This window comes from Labeo rohita, chromosome 24, assembly GCF_022985175.1.
Source record: "Labeo rohita strain BAU-BD-2019 chromosome 24, IGBB_LRoh.1.0, whole genome shotgun sequence".
Classification (NCBI taxonomy): domain Eukaryota; kingdom Metazoa; phylum Chordata; class Actinopteri; order Cypriniformes; family Cyprinidae; genus Labeo; species Labeo rohita.
In genome coordinates, this window is record NC_066892.1 from 29,690,772 (window position 1) to 29,710,471 (window position 19,700).

The 19,700-nt window shown below is 37.1% G+C and overlaps 1 protein-coding gene across 1 annotated transcript in view; it reads right to left on the reverse strand.

Annotated features, from left to right (window-relative positions):
• Positions 1-887: 887 nt before the first annotated feature.
• The window catches only part of tgfbr1b (transforming growth factor, beta receptor 1 b), a 63,096-nt gene continuing 44,283 nt past the window's right edge, over positions 888-19,700 (reverse strand). The window contains exons 6-9 of the mRNA XM_051098208.1: positions 14,224-14,380; positions 11,804-11,928; positions 11,482-11,612; positions 888-6,542 (exon numbers count right to left, since the gene is read on the reverse strand). Of these exons, the coding sequence (XP_050954165.1) occupies positions 6,417-6,542; positions 11,482-11,612; positions 11,804-11,928; positions 14,224-14,380 (539 nt within the window). The 3' untranslated portion in view covers positions 888-6,416. The remainder of the gene's footprint in view (positions 6,543-11,481; positions 11,613-11,803; positions 11,929-14,223; positions 14,381-19,700) is intronic.

Genomic DNA, 19,700 nt, shown 5'->3' on the forward strand with positions numbered 1-19,700 from the left:
TTTGCTAAAATGAACAAAATGACTTGAAAAAAGATTCGTTCATTTTGCTGAATGAGACTCAAAGGTCCGAGTCGGTAAAATAATCCGAACTTCCCATCACTACTGCGAATCACGTCTAAGTTCATCGTCTGTGTACTCCGGCTCAAAAAGGTAAAGAATGGCAAAAAACTGCATCTTATTTTCTCCTACAACTTCAGAATCGTCCGACATCGTTGTAGCTTTTTGTTTGTAAACAGCGTTTGACTTACTTGCACTTTCTTAGTCTTTGCGTGTTCGCTTTGTAAACACTGGGTCTGTAGTTCAGCGTGACCTTTCGACGCTATTAGATAAGACTCTTTTTCCTCGGCTGGGATCGTTTAGAGCCTTTGAAGCCGCATTTAAACTACATTTTGGAAGTTCAAACTCGGGGCACCATATCAGTCCATTATATGGAGAAAAATCCTGAAATGTTTTCCTCAGAAAACATAATTTCTTTACGACTGAAGAAAGAAAGGCATGAACATCTTGGATGACAAGGGGGTGAGTACAGTATCTGTAAATTGTTGCTCTTCTCCTTTAATTGCTATTTTTAATATTATAATGCTTAGATCTTTCTTCATTTACTGAACACTGAGTCTGGGAAAACCAGTGACATGAAAAATGTTTTTGTACAAATTATATATTTTGGATCATTACTCACCTACATTTTCATAAAAATGCATTTATGTGCTTAGATTAAAAAAAAAAAAAAAAGTGAAATAAAATGTGTGATAACGTGTGATATGTCACGTATTATAAATTCTGCCAAATCTAATTTGAGCTACAGGATGGACTGATACAACAGGACAATTTCTTTATGTTTTGCGTGAACAAATCCAGGACAGCAATAAAACAAGAAGCCGCATGTAAAAGTTTGAAGTGTTTTTTTTTTGTTTTTTTTTATTGACACCCATCTCTACTCCACTATGTTAGAAAGCAACATGATCTTCACTCCGCTATGATCCTATGCAGCTCATCTGTACACACTAGAAAAGGCAATACATAACGCTTTAGAAATCAAGTGGGCTCCGATCAGACCCACACAGCTCACTTCAGCCACCAGTTTCATTCTTTTTCTCTTTTTGTTTTTTTTTTCCTTTCTTTTTTTTGTAAAAGAAACAGTACAAGGCATTTCTATACAGCTGAGGAGGCATTAAAGGACAGAATGACATCAGTAAAGCACTTGTAATTCATACAGAACACAAAAAAAGAACAGAACAAAACCAAATAATGCTTTAAAGAAGGAGGAATATACTGTTTGGACAATAATACAATAACATGATGCCATCGACACGTACCACCGACATAAAATGTCATTTTAGCATTTCAAAAAGAAACAAACTCGGAGTAAACAAATCAAATATATACACTGAGGTATAAACACATTGGTCTTCAGAGGAGGTATTTTTCTCAGAACGTTTTGACCTTTTAAAACCTACTGAAATTAAATCTTTTTTTTTTTTTTTAATTATTATTCCTTATAATATATATATTTTTTTAAAAAAGCAAGTGATGCAAACATTAGAAATAAGTCCCATGCAGTGCATCATTCTAAGTGGAATTAAAAAACAAAACAGAGTCAAACTTAGGCACCAAATAAAACACGATAAAGCTTTCCGCTACCGTCCAATCAGCAGCCGCAGTGAAATGCACCATGGGAAACTCGTCGGCCGCCCTTAAGTGACCCAGAATTCTCCTGCGCTCCTCCGAACGCTCTTATTCACAGTGTCCGTATAATAATAGCATAGCGGTGTAATTAAACTGGGATAAACAGCATGATGATTGCTAGCGGAGAGCCTGAGGTCCGTCTGACCAAATGCATTTGCATAAATGAGTGAAAGACCCGTGTGTTTTCATGCCACCGCTTTAAAAATGACCTTTAGCGAATTTATGCAAATACTTTGCAATATTAACTTTCACGCCCGTCGCCGTTTCGTTAATTAGTCCACGTCTGACGGCGTGTAAAATGTTCTGACGTGTTTGTGCATTATAGTGTGAAACTGCATAATTTACCTTTCAAGAATTACTCATTAAAGCCGACGGCGGCGGCGAAGTCCGGGTCACGTAAGGGCGTCCGACTCGAGCGTTCTACTGGAAATATGGCCGCTGTCGAGCGAAGTCTCCTCGAAGGAGCGCTTCTCCGCTGCAGATGAGTCTGGAGGAGGCACGAGCTCGTCGAAAGGGATGTCGAGCGACGGGTTCATCTGAAGCTACACTAGCAGACAGCGTCTGGAACCGGAGGTGCAACGGTGTGGTTTTTCTGTCAAGTTATAGCTGGTGTGGCGCGGCGCTCGCGGCCAACACCTACCTGCATTCGCTAAAGGAAACCTGGATGAAAATGTGACCGCGCTCGAGTCTGAAACAAAATGCTGGTGATCGAGGACGACGAAGTAGCGACTGACACGGCATGAGCGGAAAACATCAGCGTTTGTCCTCGTGTCGTTCCAAACCGCGTCGTTTCTTGAGAAACACAAAAAGAGAGATTTTGAAGAATGCTCCAGCTGCTCTTTTCTTTGCAACTAAAATCAGATCTCTGAATGAATCATTTACTCCAGCTTTGATTCAAATCTGAATCGGCTTCACAAAACTGCTACAAGCTAGTGTTCATATATTGACTTTCAGTGGTAAAAAGTAATTTCATACTCGAGTACTTGAGACTATTTTTATGACGCGAGTTCTTTCTGAAGCCTGAAAGATTCAATTCCGGTCAGTGTTGTTTTAGTGTCATCGAGTTTTTGTTGAATTTGAGTTTATATTTTAGGTTTAGTAATTCACTTGTGTGTCTATGGCGTTATTTTAGTACATCAAGCTAATGAAAATGAGACATGTTACTTCGGAAACTAGCTATAAAATAAGTACGATTTTATTTCAAGTACACTTTTAGTTTGCATTCATTTGCATGTAAAAGAGCATCCTCTCTCATTCCCCACATTCATCTTCCAGGTTTGGAACAGCATGAGAATAAACAAATGATGATTTTCATTTCTGGCTGAACGATTATAGTTTGCTGAAGAAAGCTTAACGACACTCTCATTCCCTCACACGAGCGGATCGATCCGTAATCGTTCCCTTTTCCTCCTCTGACAGCGCTGACCGCTGCTTTTGTGTGTCAAACTCTTTTTAATTTACACGTTCTCCTTCCAGATTCTTCGTTAACTCACTGTACACGACACACAGCCACCAGCCTGACGAGCATTATACATATTTATATACATGTACACATTATTTATAGACACTACGTCCTACCCACACATTAAAAAGTACTTCATTTAGGAATTGTGCATTTGAATGTGTGTCAGGAGTCATTCATTCACTCACCGTACGCATGAAACAGCATCAATAATCAGCCATAACGCTACTGTCCATCCAAGCAACTCCAACTAACAGCATCTCAAACAAACGCGCTTTAAAACACATGGTAAAATCAATCTGCTTTATAGGAAATGTGCTGGAAATGCCTTTCCTTCAGCATCTCCAGCACATTTCAAGTAAACAACAGTCGTGTGAATGTAATTAATGTACTGTAAACGGCATGAGATGCGAAGAGTTCCCGTGTGGTGTATGTGCTCCAGCAGAGACTCGTGATGCATAGCAGTGAAGTTTGACCATCAGAAGAGCAGAAACCCTCGTCTGAGCAATCAACACGCCAAAAACACTGTTATTGCTCAACACGTGACGTTATTTCCATGTTTTAAAAGGAATATTACACATTCAGTACAAGTTGGACTAAACTGACAGCATTTCAGGCAGAATGTTGGTTTTCACACACAAAAAAAAAAAACACTACCGCTCAAAAGTTTGGGATCAGAAGTCTCTTATGCTCGTCTAGACTGCATTTATTTGATTATAAACAGAAAAAACAATAATACTGCAAAATGTTATTACAACATAAAATAATGGTTTTTATTTTAATGTATTTTGAAATGTAATTTATTTGTGTGATGCGCAGCTGAATTTTCAGCATCATTACTCCAGTCTTAAGTGTCACATGATCCTTCAGAAATCATTCTAATATGCTGATTTATTATTAGAATTATCAGTGTTGGAAACAGTTGTGCTGACAAATATTTTTTTGTAACCTGTGATTCTTTGATGAATAACAAGTTCAAAAGAACAGCATTTATTCAAAATATAAATCTTTTCTAACAATGTAAATCTATGCTATCACTTTTTATTAATTTAACACATCCTTGGTGAATAAAAGTATTAATTTCTTTAAAGAAAAAGAAAGAATAAAAATGTACTGACCCCAAACTTTGAACAGTAGTGTATATTGTAAGAAAACCTTTCTGTTTTAAATAAATGCTGTTCTTTTGAACCTTTTATGAAAAAACCTCATGAACCTCATGAAAAAAATTACAGGTCCCAAAAAAACAGAACAAGAATAAGCAGCACAACTGTTTCTAACACTGATAATAAATCAGTATATTAGAATGATTTCTGAAGGATCATGTGACACTGAAGACTGGAGTAATGATGCTGAAAATTCAGCTGCGCATCACAGAAATCAATTTGATTTTAAATGTACATTAAAATAGAAGAATGTTGTTGTACATTGTAATAATATTTTACAAAATATTTTTTTTCTGTATTTTTGATCAAATAAACGCAACCTGGATGAGCATTAGAAACTTATTTAAAATACATTAAAAATCGCACTGATCCCAAACTTTTGACCGGCAGTGTACATTAACTTTTTTTTTTTGTATGAAAAAAAAAAATCTAGCATTCTGTGTCAAATTTTACAGCTTTGTTGTCATAAAGTAACAGCTAAAACCATAAAATGATTATTTACAGCTCAAATAATATGTTTCCGCAGAGCAATTACTATTTAAAAAACTAATTTTTTAAATCCAAAAATTGCTTCATTCGTTTTCATTGTAAGTGCCTCATTGTAACCATGAATTTTTTTTTTTAAATTTTATTTAATTTTTTTAAGCTAATCAACATTGGGACACAAATGCTGTCGACTGAGCTGAACTTGCATTGATCTGTGAATATTCCTCTGAGGAAGGGCCTCTAATGTGACTATAAAGATCAGTGAAAACTCAGCGGTGAAAAAGTGTCAAACGTATAGATGTACATAAATAAGAATCTCGAGTTGCATGCTTAAATAAGCACCAGAAACTGATACCTTGAGAAAATCAAGTCAACAGAAAGCTGCTGAGCGTCTCGTTTCGCTCTTCATTCATGAGCGCGGCCATCCGATCTCCCGGACGCTCCGTTCACATCCGTCCGCACACGAGCGCTGCTACATTTCTGTGCCGGCTCACGTACGGTGCTGCCGCTAGCGTGTTATTACGGTCAGCTCCAGCACACACAAACGCACACGAGCTCCTCGTTGGTCCCTTAAGGCTCGCTCCAGAGAGTTTCGAAGCAGTCCTTGATATTTTGTCTCATTTACATTCGATTAGAAAAAGTTGCCACAAAATGCTGGAAAACCTATGGCTTAGTAAATATCCGTGCTCTATATTAACGTACCTCATCGAGAGCGGTCTAATCGTATGTTTGGGCAACTTTCGGTAACGCCGTTTTTTTTGTTTTTTTTTCTCGTCTCGCCAACCTTTTCCATGCCGGCGGTGCGTAAGCGGCCGTGACGTCACGGCACCGGCGTGCAGAGAAGTTCCATGAAACCAGCTGTAGATGAAGAGGTCTGGATTGTTGTTACATCCTCAGTGCTGCATCAGTGGAGAGAATGAGAGGCAGACAGAATGAAGAATGGCACCAGCAGATCGGAGTGCGACGGCCCGCTCTCGCTCCGACGGGGCCGACCGCACCGTGAGGGTGGGTTGGTTGGTTGGTTGGTTGGTTGGTTGGTTGGTTGGTTAGTTGGTTCAAAGCAGTGGCACTTTCTGGTAACACCTGGCTTGGAAGGCATGGTTGTCATCGTAGTTGTCGTAGTTGTTGTAGCAGAGCAGTAAAAATATAAAGTCGATACGTTTCATCTGTATTGCATATGTCACAGCATGTTCGCCAAGACTGAATGAGGTCATGTCCAGTTTAGTTTTTGCAAAAAACAGAAAACATGTATTTAAAGTCACACCGACCTGAAGAACTGCAGCGATGAGCGGAAATTCAACACAAGGTGCAAATCGAGGTCCCACAGAAACAGTCAAACCTCCATGGGAGAAAAACCAAACTCAAATCCACCAGCCACTTATAAATAATAAAAAGATTCCTTCCTTCGCCCGTGTTGGATGCGCCCGGCGCTCCGCGTGACGGCGGGATCCGCGTTCTCGAGACGCGGCGACGTCCGGGCGCGGTTAAGACCGAGGCAAAGGATGCGGAAACCAAGTCAGTGAAAGTGCTGCGTCCTCTCGCGAAGACAGAGTGTGATGCGATCGTAAGGGATGACGGGAAAGGTAATGCTAAGTGTGGCAGTCTCTGGGGCCGCTGACCTACATCTTGATGCCCTCCTGCTGGCTGAGCTGGGACAGCGTCTTCTTGATGCGCAGCGCCGTGAGACGAGCCGCTCCGTTGGCGTACCAGCACTCCCTCATGATCTTCGCCATCACGCGCAGAGCCTGAACACACAAAACAGGACGTTAATGCACATGAACACACATAAACCGATACATGTTCATGCTCATTTTCTTTGATTAAAACAATGGTCACACTGATCACATCAAAACTTTAACTTGTTCATGAATTCATCAGTTACTTTTCAAATGTATTATGTACAGATTTTATTGTTTTATCCTTGCCAAAAAATGAATGAATATTGGCCAGGACTCTTGGTGCAGATTGGACTTCGCATGTTTAAGTTAGTGTAAAACAAGTCATTTCCTGTTGCCAGCAGGTGGCGCTATGATTATAACGGCATATTGGTGTTTAGATGTGTTCAGGTCAGGACTCTTATTGATGACATGAAGTTTGGGGCAAATTGGACATTGTATGGCTGAATTATAACAACTTCTATTCCCACGGTGAAACATTAAACGTCACAAAGGGCTGTAGATTAGACTGAACAAATTTGGTGTTGATCTGAAAATATCTCTAGGAGGAGTTTGTTTAAATACAACGTCTGAAAAGGGCAAAAACGACACAAAAATTGCAGAGAAAATCAAAATAACAGACTTTCTGTTGGGTTTCAGACTTCATCCAGAGGACTTTTTTGCAGGTATTAGTGTGTTACACGTATCTACCAAATTTCGTACTTGTATGTGAAACACAGCTCAAGTGGCATTTCGCTGACATTTAATAGGTGGCGCTATTGAGCCATTTTGCCACACCCACTTCTGAAACTCACATCAGACACGCCACTTCTGGTGTGTGTGCAAAGTTTCATGAGTTTTTGAGCATGTTTATTTCCTCAAAAATTTAATTCATTTTGTAGAAAAAGAAGACAAAACTGAGCAATTCCAATTGGTTCCTCACACCACCAGTGCTCAGGCCCTAATAAAATAAAAAAACAGAGACATTTTAAGATACTAAGTCGGAATTATAAAAAATAGTCCATTTGTGAGATATAATCATAAAAAATAGTCATGATTTATTTATTCCAAATAATGGCAATTTTATATGTAATAAAAACTAGTTTTTTTTATTATTATAAATATATATCTATATATATATATATATATATATATATATATATATATATATATATATATATAAAATGTCAGTAAAACTAAAATAGTAAATTAATAAAAAATATTTTAAAAAAAATAATAATAAATTAAAAAAATAAAATAATAATAATAATAATAATAATAATAATAATAATAATAATAAATATATATATATATATATATATATATATATATTTTATTTTTTTTTTTTTAGTTTTACTGACATGTAAAAAAAAAAAAAAACAGTAATGAAAATTGTTTTGAACTGCAATACTGTAACACCTGGTTTAGGGTTACTTGTATGTAATTGTGCATACTTAATTGTTATGATAAAAGTACATGTAACATGTAACAAGGACACCTTAAAATAAAGCGTTACTGAAAATTTAAAAAGCAATTTAAAACATTAATAGAAAAGTATTATAGTATCTATATGTGATTATATAAAATACTGTCTTTTATTTCTTCCACACTAAACAACTTTGCCCCAATTAAGTTTTTTAAAATTAGCATACCAGAGACAACAGCAGCAGTGAAGACGCAAATTAACTTGAGATGAAATATGGGATGCAGGAAATAAAAAATAAATAAAAATAAATAGCCAAAACATTTCTAATTAAGCAGCAATTTTGGCATTTTTTACAAAAAGCTTAAAAAAGTCATTTAATTTTGTGTATTTAAGACACACAAAATGCTATTAGTCTAATTAGCCTTGACAGGACAAAAGGATCAGCCAATTTATTGCAAAAATATTAAAAATGTCATTTCCATCACTGTTATTTCCACTACAGGCTGCTCTTAAACACAATACAATTCGATGTGGTGAAAATTAAACACCTCCATTCTGAATTTCTCACATTGTTAAAAACTAAAAACTAGTCAAAGTGTTTAAGAGACTTTACTTTCTTAAACCACACACACACACACACACACAAGTGCCAGTAGAAGAAGGAACACCATTTTTTTTAGCTAATGAGAAACAAACTCACTGAAGGGTGTCCAGACAAATTTCAAGTAGTTCAATTTGTATTTTGCACTCTGATGTTTAATTCACTTTTTTTCCCCCCAAGCAGTTTCTTGTCAAATCAGTGTTTCGGTTCACGGCATCTAAGAAACACTAGAACAGATACAAATAGGCTGCTTCAGACACTTATTGCCCTCTTGCCATTATTTGCGCATCATCTCCTAATGACTCGATCAGAAATACTGCTCTAAGTGCCTTTAATAAAGCGAAGCTCGCAGGAGCGTCTGACGGAGCGCGGCCTCACCGCTTTACTCAGCGCTGGGGATTTTTATTAGATACAAATCAGACAAAGCAAGTGAAAGAGCAAAGAGCCGCCGCGTTGTAAACTTGGCACGCTGTTAGCAGCGTATAAATGCTCAACAGTCTCTGCAGAGATTTGAGCTCTCTTAGGGTAATTACTGACACCCACATTCGGCTCTCAGGGTGAAAGATTTTCACCGAATGCAAATCGAATCATTTCTGCTTCTGCCGCAGACACACAAACACACTTTAGCTCATTTAGCCGCTCACCCAATACTGAAAGTCATCTGCCGCGAGGAATACAATACAGCCTGACAAAAGCACTACCGAGTTGGCTAACAAAGTGCGAAGTCCTAAACGTTGCTTAATGTTGTTTGAAAGGTGCTTAAAACTGTATCATATGTAGAATTAAAGCTGCTTGCTTATGACTCCAGCAGCAGTTAATTTTCACCTCCTTTGAGGCCTTTAAAGCCTGTGTATGCGGATACAATCTCAGGTTTTACACTGCCCTGGGGAACAAAACACTTCCAAAGACACAGATCTCCTCCGAGGCGTCTGCGTGTTCAGGCTCACCTGTGAACGAGAGCCGAATGCAGAAACACCATCTGCTGGAAATGCCACGACAGGCAGTAAATGTCACCGCTGCTGCGGCTGAATCACGTGCTACCAACGCAGAGACAAAGACGCCGTATCCGTTATGAGAACGCAAGGCGAGTAGCGGAGACACGTCTCTATTTCACAGAGCGTTTGGCAGCCTTCATACGCTGGAGGTGGATTAGATTTCACAGCGGTGTTATCGCGGATCAAATCGAATCAAGTTGTGTCACTTCCCGAGTAATAAAGTGGCCAGCGCTGTTTTGATGAGCCGAGTGAGGGTGGATGCGGCTCCCGTGAGGACTGCGGTCTGTCAGATGGAGGACAGCGGCGTCTCTCGGCGGGAGAGAGCAGCCATTAGGATCAGAGACGCTCTGCCGGCCGCCGCGGGCCGCAGTGATGCGATTACAGCGATCGAGAGGGCAGATCTGTGTACGCCGCAATGAAATGCTGTGAGAATTAACTTTATTGATCTACATGGAGAAATTAAACTTGCTCTTTCAAGAACAAGACAATATATTTGAACACATGAGCACATAATGCCATCTGACATCTAATTTTACTGTCCTCATAGAAAAATCTATTTTTCTTCTTTTTATATGATTTATGATTTTTTTAAGCTTTAAAAATGTATTCACTATTTTTTTCTTACAGTAATTTAAATGAATCAGATTTTTGTTTTTATATTATTTTTGTACATGTTCAAATTGTTTTGTGGTTTGACTGTCTTTATCATGCACACTGATAATACAGAAATTTGGCTTTGTCTATTTTCAAAAATGACTGGTGATGAACTTAGATATTACTCCTAAAAATAGTGTAATAACTCCATATTCACTGACATTTTATTTAAGGATATACACAATGCTGCATGTATGACTTCTCATCTCTGCGTGTTCTAGACAGGCAGCATTTCAAACCCCTCTAAACACAAGATGTTACTGTAACACTAGTGACTAGAGCAGTAAAAATGTAACTAGTGACTAAAGTAGTACCGTAACATTGTAAATAGTGATTTGAACTGTAACATTGTAACTGACTAGTACTGTAACACTGTAGCTGGTGACTAGAACAGTAACAATGTAACTGGTGACTAGTAGTGTAACAACACTGTAACTGGTGACTAGAAGTGTAACACTATAACTAGTGACTAGAGCAGTAACCATGTAACTGGTGACTAGTAGTGTAACACTGTAATTGACTATAACTGTAACACAGTAATTAGTGATTTGATCAGCAACACTGTAGCTACTGACTAGAACTGTAACTAGTACTAGTAACTAGAGACTGTACACTGTAACTAGTGACTACACTAACTACACTATGACTAGTGACTAAAGCAGTAACAATGTAAATAGTGACTAGTACTGTAGTACTGTGACAATAACTGTGGCTAGTACTGCAACACTGTAATTAATAATGAACTGTAACACTGTAGCCAGTGACTAGAACTGTAACACTGTAATTAATTATTTGAACTGTAACACTGTAGCCAGGACTAGAAGCATAACACTAACTAGAGCAGTTACAATGTAACTAGTGACTAGTACTGTAACACTGGAAATAATGATGAACCGTAACACTGTAGCCAGTGTATAGAACTGTAACACTGTAACTATTTACTAGTACTGTAACACTGTAATTAATGATGAACTGTAGCACTGTAGCCAGTGTCTATAACTGTAACACTGTAACTAGTAACTAGTACTGTAACACTGTAATTAATGATGAACTGTAACACTGTAGCCAGTGACTAGAACTGTAACACTGTAATTAATTATTTGAACTGTAACACTGTAGCCAGTGACTAGAAGCATAACACTGTAACTAGAGCAGTTACAATGTAACTAGTGACTAGTGCTGTAACACTGTAATTAATGATGAACTATAACACTGTAGCCAGCGTCTAGAACTGTAACACTGTAAGTAGTGACTAGTACTGTAAAACACTGTAACTGTAAATACTTCGCAGAAGGATATATTTAGAGATCGGATTTTCATTCATCTGTTTTAGCATAAGTCTAGTGTTCTCACCTCACAGCTTTGCCATCTGTTTGGAATGTTGGGCCGTAGTTTCTGTTCACACACGACTCTCCTCATCTCCTCCACCGACGGGTCGGACTGCACCAGGTCATAGTACGGCAGCTGGTAGTCTTCGTGAATGCCTGCGCAAAAACGTGTTTCATTTAAGGTGGTGAGTCTAAACACTCAAAAAACAACAGATGATGCTGCTGATCAGAAGATGAGACAAACTTCATAGAAATCCTTGAACAAGAAAATGAAAGAAACTTGTCTGGGGAACTAAAACAGTTATTAAAGTAGAGCTAATTTCACATGAAGTGAGTGCTTATAATACCTCCAATAGAACATCTGCTGGCAATTTCCCAGAAGACCAGCCCCATGGCGTAGATGTCTGCCCTCTTGAAAGACTCAAAATGCTTCATGTTTATTGAATCGTCAAGCACTTCTGGGGCCATATACCTGTTGAAGGATACAAGTGAATAGAGAGTTATTACTTTTGATGAAGCAAAGCAAAATCATAATCTGTTTTTTGCCCACATGATCCAAAAGAAAGGTTGACTCAAGTTTCTCAAGGTTGAATTTATTGTCATTCAGCACAACCAAATCTAAATGCAGTTTCACCAAGGGACAAAAAAATGCCTCTGGAAAAAGGAGGGAAATCAGCCGGTTTAGAGACATGGAAATAAATCAATACGTAATTAAAACTGAATTAAAAAAAAAAAGCACAGAGGCCCGAACTTCACAACCGCAAAACATTTTGCAGTGTTTCATATTTTGGTACGTACAAAAGAAAGCGTTTTAAAAATGTAAATGATTTATATTAAAATAGTAGCTTTAGATTCTTAATATTATCTATTTTTACTACTAAAACAAGTATATACCAGTGTTATTTTAATACCATTAAGAGAGATTTTAATAATATTTAGAAAAAAAATTGTTTCTATTTTTAAAAAATACTGTTTTAGTTATTTTAGTACATCAAGTTTAAATAAAAATGATAAATGTCAACTAGCTGACATGAAATATGTTACAGAGTTTATATATATATATATATGCACTGTATTTTATCTCATTTATTGTTTATTTTATTTCAATTAAAAAAATGATATGAATTATGAAATATATGATATGATATAAATAATAAATGATATGAATTTCATTTTAGTACAATATTAAAATATTAAAAATATTTTAAATATACTTTCATCGACTGAAATAAATGTTTCAAAAAATGTAATTAAAATGCTTTTGCATTTATTTGTGAAATACTTTTTTTTTTTTTTTTTTTTTTTTTTTAAATCACAAGCTTCCAAGCATTCACCATCACAAGTGCAGAAGCAGGTGTTTGATCAGATGCTGCGCTGCATCAGGTTGAGTAGTGGGAACATCAGCACACGGCTGCTGCGCTGCTCTCATGTCTTTGCAGGAAGCAAAGCTATTAAAAGACTTCTATCTGCACAATTAAATTTAGTAGATTTATCTGGATAAGTAGCTGAAGAGTAGCCGTGTTCCCAAAGATCCTCCAGCACACTGCCGTGACCTCTGAGAAGCTCCTTGAGTGCAGTGGAAAACGCTCTCGTTTCATGCAGGTCTGTTGACTTAATTATACGGCCAGGGAAAACGGTTTAAGTAAACCGAGCGATCTGTCCTTTCCGACACGTTAATTCAATCTGACGCAATTTCATCTGCAGCATGCAAATTACAGAGGATAAGTCATGAAACGTCTGCACGCTCTGTCAAAATAATGAGAACGCGAGGACACCTCCATCTGAACTGAGTAATGGACAAGCTAAAAGTAGAGCAAGACTGTTCCTCTGAATCACTCATTCCACATCCTAGCGCAGTAATTCAGAGCCGCGGGAAAACACTTCATGATTCATGTGGGAAATACAGACCACGTCCACAAGCTGACAATGAGTGGATCAAGACGTGTCCAAACCCAACATTGGCAAAAAACATGCCTGACAGAAGGCTTGAAAGTCTTCACTGAATTAAAAAAAAAATAAAAGAGCTTTGCTCTTGAATTTATTTATAAGCACCTGTTGCTAATTTAATAATGTTTTCAATTATGAAGAATAAGAAGCATATTCAAACCAGGGGTTCTGCAGGGTTTCTTAAGACCAATTACAGAAAATTTAAGGAATAAATTAGCAGCACTTTAAAGTTTGAAAACACTACTTCTAATTAGTGTTATTTTAGTATCACTGAGATACTATTATAGTTTATATTAATATTTTCAATTAGTTTTCCTTTTTTTCCCATTTTAATTTTGAAGTTTATTTATTTTGTTGTGTATTTTGTCAGTTTTATTAGGGTTTTTTATGTCTATATAGTTTTTATTAATTTTTATCTTAGTTGAAGTAAGTTTAATGACTTTCATTTTTAGTTTCTCAGAAAACAAGACTTTATCTTCATTCTGCGTCTCCAGTAAATCTATCCCAATTTAAACATGTTTAAATATTTGTATTAGAAAACAAAACAAAAATACAGAGCATGAGATTATTTTTTTTTGCAGTGCATGCAACATTTAATGCTATAATTCTATGATTTTAAAACTTTCTAGTCTGAATTTAAGACTTTTTTATTTATTGCCTTGAAGATGAAGACTAACCATCACCTACCCATAATACAGACAAAACGGCTTCCAAGAGTTACATATGACTAAACTAGTCTCCTCAACCACTAACTACTGCTGTGAGCGCAAACGGGCAGCGGCTGAAGATCTAAGGAGCTGAAGAACGTGAGGAACGGTACCGTTTGGTGCCCACTCTGTGATTGGGCGCGATGTCGATGGTGTCGGTGGCGGAGTCGTGGCGTACGGCCAAACCCAGGTCTGCGATACAGCACGTGCCGTTCTTCTTGACCAGGATGTTCTTTGATTTCAGATCCCTGTGGGCGATAGCAGGCTTACCTGGAATCAAACGCAGGAACACGAGATTAGAAAAAGAGCCGAACATCTGAGGAGAAACAGTTCACTTTCTCAAGAAGATCGACAGAACACGGAGCAGATAAAGGATTGTTCACCCAGAAACAACCCTTCTGTCATCACTTATTCACACTCATGTCACTGCACACCCACAAGACTTTCCTTCATCAAAACACAAATGAATGCATTTTTAATAAAAGCTACAAAATTTCTGTTTCACCAAAACCCCACGTAAAGATCACAGAGAAATGAATGAATGAATGCAGCAGTGATCGATCCCAGAGAACCGAGCAGCTTCATTTTAGACTTTTATTCTCTATATGTGCTGTATTTGGATACTCAAAACAGATACTCAAACTGGTTTGTACAAGAACCACATCTGAGCGTCTGTTCACCATCTTCATTCATGTTTTGAATGACTGAATGAGTTTTGAATGAGTCTTCAGACTCTTATATGACATTGTGCAAAGTCATTTCAGGGTGAATTCTCTCTTTAAATGAGGCCAAAAGCTCTTATCTGGAACAGTATCACAAAACTGCACATGTATTGTGGTAAAACATTGTTTTTGTGGGCATGTTGATTCTAGTTGTGGTATTTCAAAAACAGATCTTTGCGAACACAACAGATATGAACTGTGGCTTTTCTGAATAATACATTTTATACCACAATGTACCACAGTAAAACTGTGTTTCTGTAGACATTAATCATTATAATAGCATGTTATTTAAACGTTTCATTTTAATAACGTTTTTTTTTTTTTTTTGTATGTATACACTGCCATTCAAATGTTTTTGAAAGCAGTCTCTTCTGCTAATCAAGGCTACATTTAATAAAAAAAATTAAGTTAAATATTTTTACATTTCAAACAGCTGTTTTCTATGTGAATATCTGTTAAACTGTAATTTATTTCTGTGATGCGCAGCTGAATTGTCAGCATCAATACTCCAGTCTTCAGTGTCACATGATCCTTCAGAAATCATTCTAATATGCTGATTTGCTGCTCAACAAACATTTCTGATTATTAGCAATGTTGAAAACAGTTGTGCTGCACAATATTTTTGTTGAAACGTCATAGATTTTATTTTTGAGGATTCACAGATGAATAGAAAGTTCAAAACAACAGCATTTATTTGAAATGGAAATCTTTTCTAACATTATAAATGTTTTTACTGTCACTTTTGATGTAATGAAAAAAATAATATTAAAGTATGTCTAAAAAAATGATGCACCATTTTTGAGGCCCTTTTTTTTTTTTTTTTTACATTAAGTTCTATATAAAGATCATCTGACAGTATTTCTGTACTAGTGGATGATTTGTTCATAAGTTCAGGGCTCTACAGTGCTGTGACCATTTCAGTGGCACTTGCAACTAAAAACTATAGCACGACTGACCCCATCAGCATATTTGTTTGCGCTGAGGGGAGATTCAAAGTAACGAGCAGGGATGTAACGATTTGATGATAAATCATGATAAAATTCCCCACGGTTAGTATTACCGTTTCATATTTTAATTATCATTAAACCGTATTTGATTATTTGAACAACTGATGACTGATGATAAATAAATACAATACAGCATAAAGCACAGTTTTAAGTAACAGTCTCATTTGCGCAAGGCACGAGGAGTAGTTTCGTTTTGTGCGCAAAGTCGGCAGATGTTTTAAAAGGCGTAGGCGCCAATCCCCACAGAAATACACCACATAGTCTCCATTCATTTTAAGCAAAAAGAAATGCATTGCAGCTTTTACGACTTTGTTCTCATTTTCAGTTCATTTGAAGCCATTTTGGGCGTTATTTTAATGGTAAATGTCATTATTGTATGACAGGGTGCCAGCACGAATCCTCTCGGCTTGCAGCTGCCTTCCTCTCCCATATGATCAGATATCACATTTGCGCCCTCAAACACTGTCCTGTATACGCGCGAATAAGTGTTTATTGTAAACAGATATTTATTAAAGAATTTTATTTAGTGAAGCGCAACCCTCAAGGACAGAATGTGTGTATTATTTGGTAACTAATGTATTTGCAGTCCTTACGTTTCACTTCGCAATTGGGGGTTGGGCTGCCACCGGCAGAAACATAAATCGGGAATTAAAATGAATATTTGAATGAATGAATTATATGAATCTTCCTCTAATGTTCTGACTTTCTTCAGAAAAGATTCAATGGCATTTTGTTTTCACCGTCGCTCCATGTAACATCTAAAGCAGTGTTGATGACGCAATGGAGTTCACGGGAGATGTAATTCAGCTTTTCCATAAGTGTCATCTAGAGTCATACAGTGGATTTACAGACTTACAGTTACATTCAGTTTGTGTGCAGTTTTTGTCTGGCCAAAAAAAGGGACCTAATTTGCATGCCCTGCTGTAGCATAAATATTGACCGGTTGATGAAAAACAAGCTTAATTCAGACCAGTTATCTAGATTATTTATGGAACAGATAAGATACATATAGTAATTTATTAAATCAACTATCATTTTGATTTAACCCTTTTCTTTATTTAAAGGCTGAAATGTGAGGTTTTTCTTTTTTTATGAAACTTTTTCCACAGCTTTATTTGAGAGTTTACATGAGATATTTGAGCATGCTATTAGAGCAGTCATGTTGTCATTTAAATTAATGATTATGCAAGCAAAAATCATTTTATTTGTTGTTTGTTAATTTTAAATATAAAACTTGGTGAAGTGATTTATGTGTCAGTACTTTTTGAACATTTCCCGTACATTTTAACAATACCGTGATAATACTGATAACCGTGATCATTTTGGTCACTATAATCGTGATACGAAATTTTCATACCGTTACATCCCTAGTAACGAGCAGTGTATCACAGGCACATCTCACCAATCCTTTCCTAAATAAAGTGCAGAGAGAGTGTAAATAAGACACTGATTGTTCAGTGTAGAGAGCTTCATTCATTATAATGGAACTTTGTGAGATCGTGATGAACTGAGATGAGTGACAGCTTTTAATGATTTTTAAGGGAGTTTGTAAATGAGATACTGATTTAACACAACAGTTAAGTAAATAAGAAGTTAATATTAAGTGACTTACACTGTCTGACTAGAACACTATTGCCTGATTTTGCCATTTCATTGTCAAAAATAGTTTGAATCAAGTCACAACTGAGTCGCTGCACATCTCCATTCAAACACAGCACTGCGTTTTAAACGAATCTAGTGAGTCAATGATTCAATTTCCCATTCACAAAGACAGTCACTTGCTTTATTCCTGAATGAATCAGCCGTTCAAATGAATCAAATGAATGAACGATTCAGTGATTAAATCAGTGACTTGCCGCCACCTACTGGCAGATTTACTTTCATTTTTAAAGTATCTTTGCAGTTATTTAAATCATTTAATATTTCTATATTCAAAATGTTACATTTAAAACATTAATCTCAACATGAATTTCTGAATTTGACTGCACACATGCGACCGCTGAGCCTCATTAAACATATGAAAATACACCTACAAGACACTTTTGTGTTCTTCTGTTCCATCTCTGTAGTACAAATTCATTTTGTTAATACTGATTTCATTTCATTGGTAACTTCTTATTCTGTTGTTTTAATTAGAAATTTTACAAAGCTTAAAAATATAATTTAAAAGAAAAAACTGACAAAAGATGACATAATTTTAATAAAGTTAGAAAAATGCCATTACAAAGGCAAAAACAAAATTCCCCTCTAATTCACTTTAAGGAGTCAAATATCAGCTTGTAATGGGAAGGCTATTTTGTGATCAGATTTTTTGATTATTGATTAGAAGGTGCTCCTGAAATTTTGACTGCGCTGCTAAATTTTTTAAGAGAAAAGTGATCGAAGAGCCCTGACGTGAGAGTGGCTGCAGTGCAGCTGCAGTGATTTCTGACACTGACAGCAGTGGGAAACGTCCAACAGCTTACAGTGAGACGCGCTCATGTCACGACTGCATAATGCATAATGCATGTAAACCCACGCACAGCAGCGTGGCGTTCCCATGGGGAGTGTTTCACAGCGCCTCCGTCAGCTACATAAACGCTTTCATTACTCCATGCTGCCTCAGCACCAATCTGACACAGACACGCTCCAGCAGAACCTGCACAAACGCCTGACAGGACACCACAGACACACCTGCACCATCAGATGTGATACAGCGGCTGCTGAGGTGCTCTGTGCACAACCTGCTCAAGGCTGCTGTGGATTATTTTAGATTGTTTTTAATCCAAATGTTACATGTTTGATTGATTAACGACTTTCTTTTTAATTTAAAAATAAATTGCATGAGGGTTTCCACCAAAATATTGTGCAGCACAACTGTTTTCAACATTGATAATCAGAAATGTTTGTTGAGCAGCAAATCAGCATATTAGAATGATTTCTGAAGGATCATGTGACACTGAAGACTGGAGTAATGATGCTGAAAATTCAACTTTGATCATAGAAATAAATTACATTTTAACAGATATTCACATTGAAAACAGCTGTTTGAAATTACAATAATATTTCACAATTTTTACTGTATTTTTGATCAAACAAATGCAGCTTTGGTTAGCAGAAGCATCTCTTACGGACCCCAAACTTGAGTGTTGAAAATAAAGCAGACCGTTAGCGAAGTAATCACACTTTATGATGTCTGTAGCTCAAACATGCCGAAGTTCACTGCTTATGGTGACTGTTTAAAAACAAGCAATAATAATCACATGCGTTACTTTATCAGTCAACAAATGAAAGCTTTATTATACCTTCAATACTACAACAGGGCGTGCTGAATTGATCTTCAGAGCCTGATTGTGAAACTCTCACGGTGTAATGAGGCATTACATCTCAATTATGCGAATGTAATAAAGCTGCCGTACCAGTAAATGAAGCTCACTTTAACAACAAACAACTCTGCTGATCAGAATGACTCACAAAACCCCATCAACGTCTCTCCACTGAAGTCTAAATCAAGCAATAGTGCTTCAGTTTTAGATTCAAGAGGCAAACGGTGACTCAAAGTACTATTTTATGCATCAGTTAAATAAATAAATGAATAAGCAGGACTGTAAAGCTGAAGGCAAAAACAGCACAGGCTGTGTGAAGATGAATTAACGGCCCTCCGTAAATGAGCAACCAAACGAACATCTGCTACGACTCGCGTGGAGAAAACATCCCACACAGACGCCGGCCGAGGCCCGCGGGGAGCCCACCGTCAGCCAACGGCGGCCCGCTCGCGCCCTACCGACGGGATTCTGCTTTAGTTTCTCCAGCATCACGTTCAGTGTTTCTGTAAGCATTCAACACACCTGCACACCTCATACTACAATATTACCATATTCA